This window comes from Coregonus lavaretus (assembly GCF_964263955.1).
Source record: "Coregonus lavaretus genome assembly, chromosome: 13".
Lineage (NCBI taxonomy): Eukaryota > Metazoa > Chordata > Actinopteri > Salmoniformes > Salmonidae > Coregonus > Coregonus lavaretus.
This window is the reverse complement of record NC_140000.1, coordinates 1,518,743-1,537,587: the sequence shown is the minus strand read 5'-3', so window position 1 is coordinate 1,537,587 and position 18,845 is coordinate 1,518,743. Positions and strand designations below refer to the sequence as shown.

General features: G+C 41.0%; 2 protein-coding genes across 3 annotated transcripts in view; one reads left to right on the top strand and one right to left on the bottom strand.

The window, feature by feature from the left end:
- LOC311139789 (dysbindin-A-like) overlaps positions 1 to 6,825 on the top strand; it is a 41,736-nt gene extending 34,911 nt beyond the window's left edge. The window contains exons 8-10 of the mRNA XM_084174739.1: positions 3,587 to 3,742; positions 4,448 to 4,594; positions 6,088 to 6,825. Coding sequence (XP_084030865.1) covers positions 3,587 to 3,742; positions 4,448 to 4,594; positions 6,088 to 6,371 — 587 coding nt within the window. The 3' untranslated portion in view covers positions 6,372 to 6,825. The remainder of the gene's footprint in view (positions 1 to 3,586; positions 3,743 to 4,447; positions 4,595 to 6,087) is intronic.
- Positions 6,826 to 9,434: 2,609 nt separating this feature from the next.
- Positions 9,435 to 18,845, bottom strand: part of LOC311139788 (protein Jumonji-like) — an 83,559-nt gene continuing 74,148 nt past the window's right edge. The window contains exons 10-19 of one of the 2 annotated variants that reach the window (XM_084174737.1): positions 18,626 to 18,718; positions 18,034 to 18,152; positions 17,745 to 17,815; positions 17,368 to 17,482; positions 15,647 to 15,752; positions 15,262 to 15,444; positions 14,225 to 14,355; positions 12,665 to 12,845; positions 12,258 to 12,365; positions 9,435 to 9,871 (exon numbers count right to left, since the gene is read on the bottom strand). In XM_084174737.1, the coding sequence (XP_084030863.1) occupies positions 9,680 to 9,871; positions 12,258 to 12,365; positions 12,665 to 12,845; positions 14,225 to 14,355; positions 15,262 to 15,444; positions 15,647 to 15,752; positions 17,368 to 17,482; positions 17,745 to 17,815; positions 18,034 to 18,152; positions 18,626 to 18,718 (1,299 nt within the window). In that variant the 3' untranslated portion in view covers positions 9,435 to 9,679. The remainder of the gene's footprint in view (positions 9,872 to 12,257; positions 12,366 to 12,664; positions 12,846 to 14,224; positions 14,356 to 15,261; positions 15,445 to 15,646; positions 15,753 to 17,367; positions 17,483 to 17,744; positions 17,816 to 18,033; positions 18,153 to 18,625; positions 18,719 to 18,845) is intronic. The other variant, XM_084174738.1, reaches the window with a different exon arrangement.

The window sequence follows — 18,845 nt, the reverse complement described above, 5'->3', positions numbered from 1 at the left end:
TTGTTAGTATCCTGTAGTGTTGTTGTGGTATCTTGTTAGTATCCTGGTACTGTAGTATTGTAGTGGTATATTGATAGTATCCTAATACTGTAGTGTTGTAGTGGTATCTTGTTAGTATCCTGTAGTATTGTAGTGGTATCTTGTTAGTATCCTGGTACTGTAGTATTGTAGTGGTATCCTGTTAGTATCCTGGTACTGTAGTATTGTAGTGGTATCTTGTTAGTATCCTGGTACTGTAGTATTGTAGTGGTATCTTGTTAGTATCCTAATACTGTAGTGTTGTAGTGGTATCTTGTTAGTATCATGGTACTGTAGTGTTGTAGTGGTATCTTGTTAGTATCATGGTACTGTAGTATTGTAGTGGTATCTTGTTAGTATCATGTAGTATTGTTGTGGTATCTTGTTAGTATCCTGTAGTATTGTAGTGGTATATTGTTAGTATCCTGTAGTGTTGTTGTGGTATCTTGTTAGTATCCTGGTACTGTAGTATTGTAGTGGTATCTTGTTAGTATCCTAATACTGTAGTGTTGTAGTGGTATCTTGTTAGTATCCTGTAGTGTTGTAGTGGTATCTTGTTAGTATCCTAATACTGTAGTGTTGTAGTGGTATCTTGTTAGTATCCTGGTACTGTAGTATTGTAGTGGTATCTTGTTAGTATCCTGGTACTGTAGTATTGTAGTGGTATCTTGTTAGTATCCTGGTACTGTAGTATTGTAGTGGTATCTTGTTAGTATCATGTAGTATTGTTGTGGTATCTTGTTAGTATCCTGTAGTATTGTAGTGGTATCTTGTTAGTATCCTGTAGTGTTGTTGTGGTATCTTGTTAGTATCCTGGTACTGTAGTATTGTAGTGGTATATTGATAGTATCCTAATACTGTAGTGTTGTAGTGGTATCTTGTTAGTATCCTGTAGTGTTGTAGTGGTATCTTGTTAGTATCCTGGTACTGTAGTATTGTAGTGGTATCTTGTTAGTATCCTAATACTGTAGTGTTGTAGTGGTATCTTGTTAGTATCCTGGTACTGTAGTATTGTAGTGGTATATTGATAGTATCCTAATACTGTAGTGTTGTAGTGGTATCTTGTTAGTATCCTGTAGTGTTGTAGTGGTATCTTGTTAGTATCCTGGTACTGTAGTATTGTAGTGGTATCTTGTTAGTATCCTAATACTGTAGTGTTGTAGTGGTATCTTGTTAGTATCCTGGTACTGTAGTATTGTAGTGGTATCTTGTTAGTATCCTGGTACTGTAGTATTGTAGTGGTATCTTGTTAGTATCCTGGTACTGTAGTATTGTAGTGGTATCTTGTTAGTATCCTGGTACTGTAGTATTGTAGTGGTATCTTGTTAGTATCCTAATACTGTAGTATTGTAGTGGTATCTTGTTAGTATCCTGGTACTGTAGTATTGTAGTGGTATCTTGTTAGTATCCTGGTACTGTAGTATTGTAGTGGTATCTTGTTAGTATCCTGGTACTGTAGTATTGTAGTGGTATCTTGTTAGTATCCTGTAGTGTTGTAGTGGTATCTTGTTAGTATCCTGTAGTATTGTAGTGGTATCTTGTTAGTATCCTGGTACTGTAGTATTGTAGTGGTATCCTGTTAGTATCCTGGTACTGTAGTATTGTAGTGGTATCTTGTTAGTATCCTGGTACTGTAGTATTGTAGTGGTATCTTGTTAGTATCCTGGTACTGTAGTATTGTAGTGGTATCTTGTTAGTATCCTAATACTGTAGTGTTGTAGTGGTATATTGATATTATCCTAATACTGTAGTGTTGTAGTGGTATCTTGTTAGTATCCTGGTATTGTAGTATTGTAGTGGAATATTGTTAGTATCCTGTAGTATTGTAGTGGTATCTTGTTAGTATCCTGTAGTGTTGTAGTGTTATCTTGTTAGTGGTTATGGGACAGTCCCCTTCGTCTTCTTACTACAATAACTTACTACAATCAACATCATCATTCTACAGATCAACATCATTATTGTAGTAAGAATACATTTATCTCATGATATCTGTAGGATGATGTTGATCGTTATTGTAGTAAGAAGACATTTATCTTATGATATCTGTAGGATGATGTTGATCATTATTGTAGAAAGAAGACATTTATCTTATGATATCTGTAGGATGATGTTGATCGTTATTGTAGTAAGAAGACATTTATCTTATGATATCTGTAGGATGATGTTGATCGTTATTGTAGTAAGAAGACATTTATCTTATGATATCTGTAGGAGGATGATTATCATTATTGTAGTAAGAATACATTTATCTCATGATATCTGTAGGATGATGTTGATCGTTATTGTAGTAAGAAGACATTTATCTTATGATATCTGTAGGAGGATGATTATCATTATTGTAGTAAGAATACATTTATCTCATGATATCTGTAGGATGATGTTGATCGTTATTGTAGTAAGAAGACATTTATCTTATATCTGTAGGATGATGTTGATCGTTATTGTAGTAAGAAGACATTTATCTTATATCTGTAGGATGATGTTGATCGTTATTGTAGTAAGAAGACATTCATCTGATGTAAAAGTCCAACTACAGATTGCGTCCCAAACTGTATGTATGTTGTCTATGGATTTGGGGGTCACTAGATCACTAGAAAAGAGCGGAGGCTACTCTGACAAAAAGCTGCCACCTCCCATAGAGCTTAACAGGAATACTGAACAATGTCTTGTTTATATTCAGTAACATCAACTAATACAACCTCTGTGTTTAATGTACACAGTAGCCTATACAGTAACTTATACAGTAACTTATACAGTAACATATACAGTAACTTATACAGTAACTTATACAGTAACTTATACAGTAACTTATACAGTAACATATACAGTAACTTATACAGTAACGTATACAGTAACTTATACAGTAACTTATACAGTAACTTATACAGTAACATATACAGTAACTTATACAGTAACTTATACAGTAGCCTATACAGTAACTTATACAGTAACTTATACAGTAATTTATACAGTAACATATACAGTGCCCATTTGTGAAACATGTTTCCATAAAATAATACATGGATGACTGAGGCTTTATTTAATAATTTGACTGTGGCTAGTCCTTATGTCTATCCAAAGGGTATTACTTCAAATCAAATCTAATTGTTTTTGTCACATGCGCCGAATACAACAGCTGTAGACCTTACGGTGAAATGCTTACTTACAAGCCCTTAACCAACAATGCAGTTTTAAGAAAAATAAGTGTTAAGTAAAAAATAGATAACTAAAAACTAAACAATAATTAAAGAGCAGCAGTAAAATAACAGTAGCGAGGCTATATACAGGGGGTACCGGTACAGAGTCAATGTGCGGGGGCACAGTTTATTCGAGGTAATTGAGGTAATATGTACATGTAGGTAGAGTTAAAGTGATTATGCATAGATAATAAACAGAGAGTAGCAGCAGCTGTTCAGGAGTACTTACCTCCATAGAGTACTACAGCACATCTCCTGTCTTTTCAATGGCTGCTTCCGTGAGAGCAAGTCAGCCCTCTATCCACCTCTATGTTTACCTGTCCTCTACTTCCCGTTCCTTTACGTGTCCTGTACTTCCTGTTTCCCCCCAGCCGAGCTGGACTCTGAGCATGCCCAGAAGGTGCTGGAGATGGAACATGCCCAGCAGGTGAAGCTGAAGGAGAGGCAGAAGTACTTTGAAGAAGCTTTCCAACAGGACATGGATCAGTACCTGTCTACTGGCTACCTGCAGATCACCGATAGGAGAGGTGAGGTGGAACCGATAACACACACACTGTGTGCCTCCCAAATGGCACCCTGTTCCCTTTATAGTGCACTGCTTTTGACCAGAGCACTATGGGCCCTGGTCAAAAGTAGTGTGCTTTAGGCTTATAGGGAATAGGGTGCCATTTGGGACACAACCTCTGTTGATAAGTTCAAAGAAAGGCTGTTTTAAAAAGGTTGAATTGTGTTTCAGATGATATTTTCTGTATTAACTTTCATCTGGTGTAACTGCTGTGTTGTAGTTCAAAGTGTTTTGGTGTAGATTCTATGACTTTCCCTTGTCTTGTTCCCTGTTCTGCTCTGTCTAATGCTGTGACGTTGAGCTTTACAATATCCAGTGATGCTACACCGGTTAATTGACTGCTTCCTGTCTCTTATTGTGCTCTCTCTTCCTGCTTTCATCATACTTGAGGTATGATAGTTCTGTGTGTCTGTCTGTCTGTCTCATGTCAGTGCTGTGCTGCCTGTCTGTCAGTCTGAGTATCTTCAGTGCTGTGCTGTTTGACTGTCCGTCAGTCTGAGGTTCTCAATCCGTCTCTCTGTGATTCCTCGCCTCCCTTTCAACCGTATTTAGAGGATAAGTTCCAAGATTCTTTGTGAGAAATGGAGGAAAGATGGGCCTGCGTAACAGTAACAGTGTCGTGCAGCTGCAGTGTGACGTGACGCTGGTTGTGTGTGTCGGTCCACAGGGCCTATAGGCAGCATGTCTTCCATGGAGGTGAACGTTGATGTTCTGGAACAGATGGACCTGATGGACGTGTCGGACCACGAGGCCCTCGACGTCTTCCTCAACTCTGGAGGAGAGGACAACAGCCTGACCTCCTCACTCACCTCAGGTAGTTATCAACACAGTGCACTATGTAGGGAATAGGGCGCCACTATGTAAGGAATAACCAACTCAGTGGCCTTGTGGTTAGTGTCCTCCCTAAAATTAGAAGATTGGGAGTAGCTTCACGCTACAGAAACAGGAGACAGACTAGTGTCCTGTCCAGGGGCTGTACTGGTACATCAAGCTGTCTCACTACAGAAACAGGAGACAGACTAGTGTCCTGTCCAGGGGCTGTACTGGTACATCAAGCTGTCTCACTACAGAAACAGGAAATAGACTAGCGTCCTGTCCAGGGGGTGTACTGGTACATCAAGCTGCCTCACTACAGAAACAGGAGATAGACTAGTGTCCTGTCCAGGAAGTGTACTGGTACATCAAGCTGCCTCACTACAGAAACAGGAGATAGACTAGTGTCCTGTCCAGGAGGTGTACTGGTACATCAAGCTGCCTCACTACAGAAACAGGAGATAGACTAGTGTCCTGTCCAGGAAGTGTACTGGTACATCAAGCTGCCTCACTACAGAAACAGGAGATAGACTAGTGTCCTGTCCAGGAAGTGTACTGGTACATCAAGCTGCCTCACTACAGAAACAGGAGATAGACTAGTGTCCTGTCCAGGGGGTGTACTGGTACATCAAGCTGCCTCACTACAGAAACAGGAGATAGACTAGTGTCCTGTCCAGGGGGTGTACTGGTACATCAAGCTGCCTCACTACAGAAACAGGAGATAGACTAGTGTCCTGTCCAGGTGGTGTACTGGTACATCAAGCTGCCTCACTACAGAAACAGGAGATAGACTAGTGTCCTGTCCAGGGGGTGTACTGGTACATCAAGCTGCTCACTACAGAAACAGGAGATAGACTAGTGTCCTGTCCAGGGGGTGTACTGGTACATCAAGCTGCCTCACTACAGAAACAGGAGATAGACTAGTGTCCTGTCCAGGAAGTGTACTGGTACATCAAGCTGCCTCACTACAGAAACAGGAGATAGACTAGTGTCCTGTCCAGGGGGTGTACTGGTACATCAAGCTGCCTCACTACAGAAACAGTCTTGCAGAATGCTTGCTACTTACTTTTACAAATGTATGTAGGGAATAGTGTGCAATTTGGGACACAGTCCATTTGTTGATATCATGTAGCCACCAACGGTACAGAGATAATATTGCTAATGCTAACTAGTAGAACAACTGTTCATTTCTCTGCTGTGTGCTGTATTGCTTGTGTCCATTTAGTCATGTTAGTAGTGCGTTGCTAGCGAGCCACTTTCTTATGAAAGCATGGTGTCAAAGCATGCGCGTCTCCGTGGGGATAACAGAGCTGTGTTGTCATGGGAGGTGGTGATGAGTTCAAACAAAACAGGGATTATACACTGTAGCACGCTGGAATCACATGATGGAGCATGTGGTTACATCCCAAATGGCACCCTATATCCCATATATAGGCACAGCCGTGATGTTTGACTAATCCCCTCTCTCCCTCCCTCCCTCCCTCCCTCCCCCAGGTCCAGACCCTGAGTCGTTGTCCTCTGAGATCTCCCTGCGGGTGCCCACCCAGGCGGAACTGAGGAACAAGCCGTCTTCCCTCTCCTCCGCGGAGCCAGGCTCAGCCAGCCAGGACACCAGCCTGGGGGAGGAGGGCCAGGAGGGGGAGGGCAGCGAGGCCAGCGGAGACGAGCCCCTGGTACTGCCAGACGAGGAGGAAGTGCAGGCCGACACAGCCCTGGTGGCGCTGCCCGAGGCGGAGACGTTCAAGAACTCTGACGACAGCGACTCGCAGGCCTCTTAGGAGCCGTCACAGACCTGCCCCCTGGGTGAGAACGACGCTAGGGGGTATAGGGTTGCCTGCCTCTAGACAATGATCTGGGGGGTCAGTTTTGCATTTTCCCCCAATATTATAAGGGGATGCTGATCCTAGATCTGTACCTAGGGGAACCCCCCCCCCTCCCTGGAGCTGAAAACTACTGTAGGGGTGTGTCTCAATGGTCTAAAGTGGCCTCCTTGTCTCCTTCCTATAATCTCAGAGGAGATGAGGAGAGGAAGCCAATACAGATGATTGAGACCCTACTACAGTAGCTAGGTGGGCTTAGCGTGTAGCGGAGAGAGAAACCTCAATCACTGTTTTTTTTTTTTAGCTTAGGCTTTTCTTTTCTTGTCTTTTTTTTAAATAAATGAAATGTAGCTTCCTTCCTTGTATCAAATTTATATCTAAGTAAATAATAATAAAGTTCTTTTTAAATGTTCTTCAAGGGACTGCATTCTTCAAACATTACACTGGAAGTTTAAACCAAAGGTCTGCATTCAGTAACTAGAATAGCTTGGTGGTTCATAAACAGAGAGCCGTTTGACAGGGTGCTTCGAGGGTACAGACACACAGCAATGAGAAGAACACATTTGGATAGACACTGTCAAACCTTTTTATTAAACCTTAAAAGGAACTAACAAATAAAAGTAGAAAATAAAACAGTCATTGTCCAACTTCAATCAACATGGAAGGAAAACAGAATCCGTGATAATAAATTAGACTCGTCGGCTGCAGTGAGCCTGTTGTACTGTAAAAAAACAACCAAAACAATACCTTAAGAAACATTAACCACGCTTTTTCAAAAACACCAAACTCTGTATATATGTGAACTTCTAAAATGGATTGTTTTTGTAAGGGGTCTCAACAAGCTGATTTTAACCCTCCCGTTGTCCTAGGGTCAAAATGACCCGCCACTGTGTTGAACCAACTTTATTAAATTTTTATATTTTTGGGATCATTTGTGAGAAGGAGGCAGTGAGACTTTAAAGAAAGTATCACTGCCTCCTTCTCACAAATGATCCAAAAAATATAAAAATTAAATAAAGTTGGTTCAACACAGTGGCGGGTCATTTTGACCCTAGGACAACGGGAGGGTTTAAAGGACTCTTGTCTCGAGGCTGGAGTGCAACAACATGAGTTACTCCTTCTGTACATAGTTGATTTTTATTTATTTACTATTCTACTCATTTTCCCTTTTCTTAAAAAAGTCAAGCTAAAAAAACGACAGGATTCAAACAACGCTGTGATATAAGCTGCACTTATCCATACATGTTACCGGGGCAACCCCGGCCCCATACAACTACAGCCCAACACAGTTGACACACAGTGGTTGTGATACAATATATATTTTTGTCTGCGCAAAAAATGTTTACACAACCGTTTCACTGTCTCCACAACGCTTGTGTAATTGTCATTTGTTTTGTATCACCACCGTTGAGTGTAAACGGGGCCACAGATGAAGAAACTGAAAACAGGTAAGGCTTTTCCGTCATCGTGTCCTCTCCAAAACACTCCATTCCTCAAAACGCTCAGGTACCTGTAGCTTTAGACATTGACATGTTTTTATATGTACAAGTGCTGTTGTGGTTGTTTGGATAAAACACCTGGGGAGCGTCCCAAATGACACCCTATTCTCTATAAAGTACCCATGGGGCTCTGGTCAAAACTAGTGCTCGAAATAGGGGGGACAGGCTGCCGTTTGGAACGCAGCCCTGGAAACCAAAGAGTTGCAGGTGAAGAGCCTATAAGGGTCTAGAGTGGGTAACTTGGTCACAAAACGATGGACACCAGAAGTGATTTGAAATGATTAGTAGGCACAGTGTTTCACACCAACATGGTCAGATGAGCGGTGTGAAGCCCAGGATGACCGTTCTACTCTTGGCCAATTCTCTAAACACGTATAACATCAATGATCTGAGGCCAGGGTCGTATTCACTAGGAACCAAACGGAAGCAAAAGGTCCAATACGGGGAGGGGCTACCTGAACAAGTCCAATAAGGAACGCTTGTTTTTGTTTTCCGTCGCAAAATGTTTTGCTACGTTTAGCACTAATAAATACGACCCACTTTTTGCGCTCCGCTGGAAATATCTTTGTATCGTATTCATGTATTACAAACCCCTGAAGAGCCTTGTTACTGGTTGGATACTAACGCGAAATTGTGTGTAGAATCAATTTATGGGTAAAGTCCTAAAAACTTCTTCACAGTTCAGGATGCAGTCCAATGGCTTTGAGCAAAAGAGAGATTATTATTATTATTATTATTATTATTATTATTATTATTATTATTATTACACCAATGACAGTATAAATTGAGCACCATGTTGTAGCACCAGTAAAGTGAAGTGAAGTCTGTAGGTAATAACAGTAGGTGTAGCTGGGGGGATATTGTGATTTCTAGATACAATATACAGTATTGGACGAAGGGCTGGATTCAATCCGTATCGCGGAAGATCCGCGCTAACATTTAAAGGTAATTTCCGATTGAGCTGACATGCAGCGTTTACCGTGAATGCAGTCTCCGCGAACACGGGAACATTGCCTTCAAATTTACAATCGACCTATAATGCGGATCCTCCTACACGGATTGAATCCAGCCATTAATGCCTCTTAAAAACAACATATATTTACGCTAGTGCAAAAGCTGTGATTTAAGGAGCACATTCTCCACACTGAGCAGAGAGCAATGTACCATAGTGAAGCACTGGTCCTGTTGGAATACTTCAGAAGTACTTCCTTCCTTCCTTTGAAGTAATCACAGGTCTGAATTAGTTGGATTGGTGACAGTAACTGGGTGGTAGTAACATTTTACATTACATTTTAGTCATTTAGCAGACGCTCTTATCCAGAGCGACTTACAGGAGAAATTAGGGTTAAGTGCCTTGCTCAAGTAAGCATGCACAAGTAAAATAAATGCAACTGGTTGACCATTTGTCAAGCAACATTTGCATAATGTTACGTATTGTGGTGTTTTTAATATGTGATAAAGTAGAGTGGTATTTCTAGTGAATCAGAGCCTGGTTCTGTTTTATTTTATTTATTTATTTTTTGTCATTTAGCAGATGCTCTTATCCAGAGCGACTTACAGGAGCAATTAGGGTTAAGTGCCTTGCTCAAGGGCACATCGACAGATTTTTCACCTAGTCGGCTCGGGGACTAGAACCAGCGACCTTTCGATTACTGGCACAACGCTCTTAACCACTAAGCTAACCTAACCAATTGTAGATCTGTGTTTTACCTCAAAGAACCCAGGAAGGAAGGATGTGAAGTATTGGAGCGCGGCCGACGATGTGAGTTATTTAGAGCCGAGGGCGGTCTTGGGCAGGGTGGAGGAGGGGAGGCGGGTGAGAGACACTGTGATGGAGGTTCTGTTTCGGGGGCTGCGTTTGGCCGGGGGCGACGTCTCCCCGGGGCCCTGGAGTCCTCTCGTCCCTCTCCTCTCCTGCACTCTCCCACACACCCTGCTCACCAGATGGTTGATTTGGTCCTGAGAGGAAGGGGAATTAGAAGAAGAATTTGGGTTGACATGAAGAGTGGGTGTAGTAATTAACCTCCTCCTACAGACTAATAATGGGGATCTGGACTAGGAATGTAATGATGCTGTTGAGCTGAACTGCTTTCATGTTCTGCAGATTTTCACTCCTGGTTAAATAAGGTTACATCAAATGTTAGAAAGAATTGAGACCAGTGTGCTGTAGTAGTGTGTAGTGTACTGTTGTTGTGTGTAGTGTACGGTAGTAGTGTACTGTAGTAGTGTGAAGTGTACTGTAGTAGTGTAGTGTACTGTAGTAGTGTACTGTAGTAGTGTACTGTAGTAGTGTGAAGTGTACTGTAGTAGTGTAGTGTACTGTAGTAGTGTGTAGTGTACTGTAGTAGTGTGTAGTGTACTGTAGTAGTGTGTAGTGTACTGTAGTAGTGTGTAGTGTACTGTAGTACTGTACTGTAGTAGTGTACTGCAGTAGTGTGTAGTGTACTGTTGTAGTGTACTGTTGTAGTGTGTAGTGTACTGTAGTAGTGTACTGTAGTAGTGTGTAGTGTACTGTAGTACTGTTGTAGTGTAGTAGTGTACAGTAGTAGTGTGTAGTGTAGTGTAGTAGTGTACTGTTGTAGTAGTGTAGTGTACTGTAGTAGTGTACTGTAGTAGTGTGTAGTGTACTGTAGTAGTGTGTAGTGTACTGTTGTAGTGTACTGTAGTAGTGTGTAGTGTACTGTAGTAGTGTGTAGTGTACTGTAGTAGTGTGTAGTGTACTGTAGTAGTGTGTAGTGTACTGTAGTAGTGTACTGTAGTAGTGTGTAGTGTACTGTAGTAGTGTGTAGTGTACTGTAGTAGTGTGTAGTGTACTGTTGTAGTGTAGTAGTGTACTGTAGTACTGTACTGTAGTAGTGTGTAGTAGTGTGTAGTGTAGTAGTGTACTGTTGTAGTGTACGGTAGTAGTGTACTGTAGTAGTGTGAAGTGTACTGTAGTAGTGTAGTGTACGGTAGTAGTGTGTAGTGTACTGTTGTAGTGTGTAGTGTACTGTAGTAGTGTACTGTAGTAGTGTGTAGTGTAGTAGTGTACTGTAGTAGTGTACTGTAGTAGTGTACTGTAGTACTGTACTGTAGTAGTGTACTGCAGTAGTGTGTAGTGTACTGTTGTAGTGTACTGTTGTAGTGTGTAGTGTACTGTAGTAGTGTACTGTAGTAGTGTGTAGTGTACTGTAGTACTGTTGTAGTGTAGTAGTGTACAGTAGTAGTGTGTAGTGTAGTGTAGTAGTGTACTGTTGTAGTAGTGTAGTGTACTGTAGTAGTGTACTGTAGTAGTGTGTAGTGTACTGTAGTAGTGTGTAGTGTAGTAGTGTACTGTTGTAGTAGTGTAGTGTACTGTAGTAGTGTACTGTAGTAGTGTGTAGTGTACTGTAGTACTGTACTGTAGTAGTGTACTGCAGTAGTGTGTAGTGTACTGTTGTAGTGTACTGTTGTAGTGTGTAGTGTACTGTAGTAGTGTACTGTAGTAGTGTGTAGTGTACTGTAGTAGTGTAGTGTACTGTAGTAGTGTACTGTAGTAGTGTGTAGTGTAATGTAGCATTATACTGTAGTAGTGTACTGCAGTAGTGTAGCATTATACTGTAGTAGTGTACTGCAGTAGTGTGTAGTGTACTGTAGCATTATACTGTAGTAGTGTACTGCAGTAGTGTGTAGTGTACTGTAGCATTATACTGCAGTAGTGTACTGCAGTAGTGTGTAGTGTACTGTAGTACTGTACTGTAGGAGTGTACTGCAGTCGTGTGTAGTGTACTGCAGTAGTGTGTAGTGTACTGTAGCATTATACTGTAGTAGTGTGTAGTGTACTGTAGCATTATACTGTAGTAGTGTACTGCAGTAGTGTGTAGTGTACTGTAGTACTGTACTGTAGTAGTGTACTGCAGTAGTGTGTAGTGTACTGTAGCATTATACTGTAGTAGTGTACTGCAGTAGTGTGTAGTGTACTGTAGTAGTGTACTGCAGTAGTGTGTAGTGTACTGTAGCATTATACTGTAGTAGTGTGTAGTGTACTGTAGCATTATACTGTAGTAGTGTACTGCAGTAGTGTGTAGTGTACTGTAGTAGTGTACTGCAGTAGTGTGTAGTGTACTGTAGCATTATACTGTAGTAGTGTACTGTAGCATTATACTGTAGTAGTGTACTGCAGTAGTGTGTAGTGTACTGTACTGTAGTAGTGTAGTGTGTAGTGTACTGTAGCATTATACTGTAGTAGTGTACTGCAGTAGTGTGTAGTGTACTGTAGTACTGTACTGCAGTAGTGTGTAGTGTACTGTAGTACTGTACTGTAGTAGTATACTGCAGTCGTGTGTAGTGTACTGTAACATTATACTGTAGTAGTGTAGTGTAGTACCTCATCGTAACGGTACATCATTTTGAGGCCTCGGCAGGACTTGTGTTTCTGTACGTACAGCAGGACACACTCCAGACAGAACACCACGTTCTCACTCTCCTGGACCACCTGCAGGGACACGAGGAGCATGCCATCAGGACATACAATAACCACAACATTTTCCCTTCAGGGACAATAAAGTAAGACAGGGACCAGGGATTCATTCAAAGGCGTGCTGCACTACCGGCAAGAGGTCTTTTTACAGGTCATTTACGATTGAGCTCACATCTGCAGAGTTAACCATCGATGCCATCTCCACGAATGTCGGGTGCGTTGTTGGCCCGTGCAGTGTGCTTGTCGACAACGTGCCTTTGATTGAATCCCTGCCTATGTTTGTGCCCAACCTTCCATGCCCAGTAATGACTCACCATGGAGAGGTAGCAGAGATGTTGGCACACCTGGCAGCGTCGGTCCGAGGGGTCGAGCCTCAGCCACTGGCGCTGGATCCTCCTGCTCTCTGACGAGGCCTGATTGTCATGGCTACAGTAGCGGGCAACGGACCGCAGGCCGGCGTCAAACAGATCCCTGCGCTGTCTCAACTCTGTATCCCTGGAACAGGTGGAGCAGACGGAGGTATCGTCTGTAATCAATGGCTACTGTTTCCTTTTTTTTTTTAAAGTTGTTGAAAGGGTCGATTTGCGATAGGTACATGTTGTACTTCTTGAGAGTGGTTACATTTCTCCAGCCCCATCCCACAGCTGTTTATCCAACAGGTGGTGGGGTGAACGCGTTGTAGTGGGGTGAACTACTCTTAAAAGATTGCCCTTTTAAGAGTAGCATTACATTCTATGTATGATGGGACTGTGATCTAAATGATACTGTGATCTACAATGATACTGTGATCTACAATGATACTGTGATCTCCAATGATACTGTGATCTACAATTATAATACTGCTAATGATACTGTGATCTCCAATGATACTGTGATCTACAATTATAATACTGCTAATGATACTGTGATCTCCAATGATACTGTGATCTCCAATGATACTGTGATCTACAATTATAATACTGCTAATGATACTGTGATCTACAATGATACTGTGATCTCCAATGATACTGTGATCTACAATGATACTGTGATATAAATGATACTGTGATCTACAATGATACTGTGATCTAAAATTATAATACTGCGACTATAATCTACAATGATAATACTGCCATTACTGTGATCTAAATGATACTGTGATCTACAAAGATACTGTAATTTACAATGATAATACTGCTATTGATCAATCTACAATGATAATACTGCTATTAATACTGTGATCTACAATAATACTGCTATTGGTACTGTGATCTGCTATTGATACTGTGATCTACAATAATACTGCTATTGGTACTGTGATCTGCTATTGATACTGTGATCTACAATGATACTGTGATCTACAATAATACTGCTATTGATACTGTAATCTACAATGATACTGTGATCTACAATGATACTGTGATCTACAATAATACTGTTATTGATACTGTGATATACAATGATATTGTGATCTACAATGATACTGTGATCTACAATGATAATACTGCTATTGAGACTGTGATCTACAATGATAATACTGCTATTGAGACTGTGATCTACAATGATAATACTGCTATTGAGACTGTGATCTACAATGATAATACTGCTATTGAGACTGTGATCTACAATGATAATACTGCTATTGAGACTGTGATCTCCAATGATAATACTGCTATTGAGACTGTGATCTCCAATGATAATACTGCTATTGATACTGTGATCTACAATGATAATACTGCTATTGAGACTGTGATCTCCAATGATAATACTGCTATTGAGACTGTGATCTCCAATGATAATACTGCTATTGAGACTGTGATCTACAATGATAATACTGCTATTGAGACTGTGATCTCCAATGATAATACTGCCATCGGTTAAATAGTTAAACCCACCGGAGGTCTTTGAGAAGTGAGGTCACGGTTCTCGGAATGAGACCATTCTCCCGTTTAGATTCTGACATTGCGATCTGGTACAGCAGCTTCTCCATAGAGAAGGACCTCTCTATGCGTCGACATTTCAGCTCCTGGGGAGGAGAGGTAAGAGATAGTTAAAATGTTGATATGACAGGGCCTTTTCACAACATACCCCCAGTTCAGATTAAAGGGTGTGCTCAGTTTTGGTAAACCCTCGCAAATCTCTCCTTTTCATGCAGTAGATGTGTAGGGAACTAAGATCCATGTGAATAGCAGAATCTTTGATACTGAATTGACCGGCGGAACACCGGGTGCACAGAGCCACTCTGCCCTCCGTTTGTCCACTCTATCTGAATGACTGACTGATAAAAGACAGATTGACTGACTGACTAAACTATGCGTTCACTTTGCCAGGAAGCTGGTTAAGTCAGACTTTAGAGCCTGGTTACCACCCCTCCGTGAGGAGCTTTCAGGACTGGAACTCAGTCAAACTGGCCACCCCAAGATGTACAGGACTGGAACTCAGTCAAACTGGCCACCCCCAAGATGTACAGGACTGGAACTCAGTCAAACTGGCCACCCCCAAGATGTACAGGACTGGAACTCAGTCAAACTGGCCACCCCCAAGATGTACAGGACTGGTACAGGAGCTCATTCTCTATGTGGTCAGACTCCTAAACGAAAATGGATTTTCGTTAATTTTAGCAAAGACATAGCATTTTGAAGTTGTCTTATTTATTTAACAATATATATCTATTTATTTATTGTAACAGCAAAGTAATCTGTAATAATGCTGAAGACCAATAAACTACACAAACGGATCTTACAACTTAATCTGTGAAAACATTTAACATGCCAATGCCAACCACTAGTGACAATATACTAAATACTACAGTAATGTTAGCATGGCAGGTAACATAATAATAATAATAATAAATTATGCTCTGAATTAAACTATACTCTTCTTTGAACTAATGTATTTTCCTTCAAGTATTGATACAACGGGGGGCTCCAACCTTGGCAGCCTGGTATCCCGTGTTCAGCCACTGGGGGGTGGCGAAGTGCACTGTCTCGGAGACGCTGTAGCCACAGCACACCTTGGAGACGAACGCTCCCGGGAAACAGACGACGAACTGGCCACTCTGCTGGACGGTCCGGTGCACTTTGACCCCCGCTCGACACAGCACCTCCGGAGAGATCTGGAGGGAGAGAGAGAACATATATTACCTGACGACCAAGGCCGCACCCCAAATGGCACCCTATTCACGATATAGTGCACTACTTGCACCCTGTTTCCTATATAGTGCAGTACTTTTCACCAGAGCCCTGTGTGTGTAGGCACAGTGTTTATGTAGTCCATGTTTATACTGTATGTGTTCCCTGTGTATCCTGCTGTCTCACCATGATGTTCTTCTCCAACATCTCCAGTCCTGGGGTTCCATTAGCCTGCAGCAGTGTGTGAACCACCTTGTCCAGCTTCATCTTCTCCTCAGCAGGAATACAGTACCTGGACCCCGGGTTACATGAGTTATTATTAGGGTCTAATTGTGTATCACTATATGATGACATGTTCAAGATAGTGGACACGTAACAGCACTAGTAAATAACAATATCCTTGTCCGGCAATGAAACTTGATTTTTATAGCAGTTTTTTTTTTACTTTGTTGCATTATTTGAGCTTAACAATTACATTTAAGGGGAGTTTTATAAGGGGAAAGATTTGCTTTTGGAATTTTCTAAATATTTTCAATATTATTCATTTCCATGTTGGCTCTATGCCCGGAAATGCCATTGTCTGGAGAAAATGATCCCAATTTCAAACTCTCCAAAAAAGTGTTTAAAATTCTAACAACTGGCAATAGTTTCTTGCAATAGCCCTCTCTGACTTTAAATAATATTTCTCTCAAAACTGTGATTCCTAAAAAATGTGTCCAGATATTTGGTCAACTCCGTCAGATTTGTCTAAAACCCTAAATGAATCAGGAATGAGCAGGGTCAGCTATACCATAAGGACCCCTTATTCATGTCCTCATTACATGTAGTGCAACAAGAACACCGATGGTCTGGAAAGTTCTCTACTTTTGATCGATTTAAACAAACAATATAGAAATCACCACGGTCACAACCCTAAAAAAATATTTTTGACTAACATCAACTACGTCAGAGTGCTGAAAGAATCATTTTCTATATTTTACGAATATTTTGTATTGAACTTTTATTTTTAGAGTCGAAAATATGTCTGTTTTGAGTATTTGTTGTCAACTCCGTCACTGATGGCTAACCCCCGTAAGATTTTTTTGGGTTAATATTCTGAAATATATTTTAATCCCTGTTCTGCAACACATGCTTAAACTATTGACATATTTGCTGTGTTAGATATATGGGATAATGTTTCCTTTATGTTGTTTTACGTTCTGAATCTAGAAAAACATGCCAAAATACTAACAAAATTAGCCCTGGAGCATTATATAGCGTTATAAAATAAAACTAAAATAAGTTTGGAAATTTTTATTTCATATTTGAACAATCTAATGTTAGAATTAAACAAGGCCTTCAAACACTTGATCAATAAATGTAAAAATCAAATGACTTTTATGGTGTCTGACGGAGTTGACATAAATACAGTTAGTTGCAATTTATGAGAAGAAAATAAAATAATTAGGTTGTTCTTTTACATGGTGTGATTGCTGGTCTATCAAAATATATGATTTGGTCTATCAAATATTAAGACAAATATTTGTGGAAGAAAAATTGAGATTGTCACATCTTTCAAGAATCCCTGATGTATATAATAATATATGCCATTTAGCAGATGGGTTTTTATCCAAAAGTGACTTACAGTCATGCGTGCATAAATTCTACGTATGGATGGCCGAGAGAATCAAACCCACTATCCTGCCGTTGCAAGCGCCATGCTCTACCAACTGAGCCATACAGCTTTTCCTTCATACTGTACTGACCACGCTTAGGGAGTTCTATTAAATGAATCCCCATTGCTTCTATTTGATCAGGCTTGACTACCTGATGCTGAGCTCGTTCTCCATTGGTTGTGGCAGGTGGTGAACCAGAGTGACAGTAGGATTAAACTGGGACAGGGCAGTGAGCAGGGCTGCACTACTTACCAAATGCAGTCAGCGCCAGTGTGTAGGTAATCAATGTATGGAAGGCGATGATGGTCTCGCGACCAGCATGAGGTAGAGAAGACCATGCCGATGTTCAGCCACGGAATGGTCACTCCTGTAGACGCACAGAGGAAGACATAGTAGGCTTCCAAGCTTTTCTAGTATGTTCAAGTTCGCTTCATTCATAGCAGAATACAATTGAATTGTGTGACAATAAAAAGAGGATAGATAAAACTTAATGCAACATACATTCAAGGAGCTGTTGTTAAGCTGATAGTCCTTCAGTTCACTCTGCAGCTACCTACAACTGTCTGTATTACAATACAATTGACTGTGGTCCTGTGTAAAATGAGAGGGTCAGAGGTATAGATGAGTACCTGGCACAGCACCAAGATGGCGTAAGATGGATCCTGAATTATTGGGAAGGACTGTAAGGTTCCATCCATGTCTTGAGTGGAGACAAGAGCACAGAACACACATAATTTTATGCATGTCCATAGGGTTGTAAAATTCCAGTAACTTTCCCAAAATTCCCAGGTTTTCCAGAAATCCCAGTTGGAAGATTCCCGGAATCAAGAGGGAATAAGCAGGATATTCAGAATCCTCAATTCATATGATAGGATAATGCTGTTATGTTCTCATGTTAACTAATGCATCGGCCCTTACTTTGAAAACGGCTCCGACTTTCCAACAGGGAAGCCACTCCCATGAGTTTTAGTGTCCACTTTCCCACAGTGCACTGCAACGTGACATTCCCTCTGCTCCACGATGTTCCAGTACTCCTGCTGCAATCACAGACAGAAACGTTGTTACATTAATGTAGATGAATAACATACATTAATGTAGATTAATAACAAGTAGTGATATTAGATCACACAGTGGGATGGCTGAGAAGGACAAAAGGAGAGGAGGAATATGTTAATGACCTGTTCAGTCGTCTCAAAGGCACAGTTACACTTCAAATGGTCACAGTGAATTATACTACTTATTCTTTATGATTATATGGATGCGTCCCAAATAGCACCCTATTCCCTTTACAGTGCACTACTTTTGACCAGGGCCCTGACCAAAAGTAGTGCACTAAGGGCCGATTCAGACTTGAAATAAGTAGACTTAACATGGATTTAGGTCAATAAAATATGGACAAATCAAAACGTTTTGATTTAAGTCCATGTTAAAGTCAACTTCTCTCAAGTCTGAAATCTGAATAGGGCCCTAAGTAGTGCAACCTATGTAGTTTAGGATACGTAGACCTTACCTCCACCTCAGCCGTCCCAGGCTCCTTGTTGAAGCACATGTTCATAGTATTCCTGGCAGTCCTGTAGAACGTAGTGAGAGAAACCGACTTCCCCTGCCATAGAGAAACACAAAGAGAGGGGTAAGACCTTATGGTCCCTTTCAAGTTCCCTTGATATAAAGTCAATGTAAAGATTATCAGAGCAAATCATGGACACAAACAAAGAGGGTAAAAGCTGATG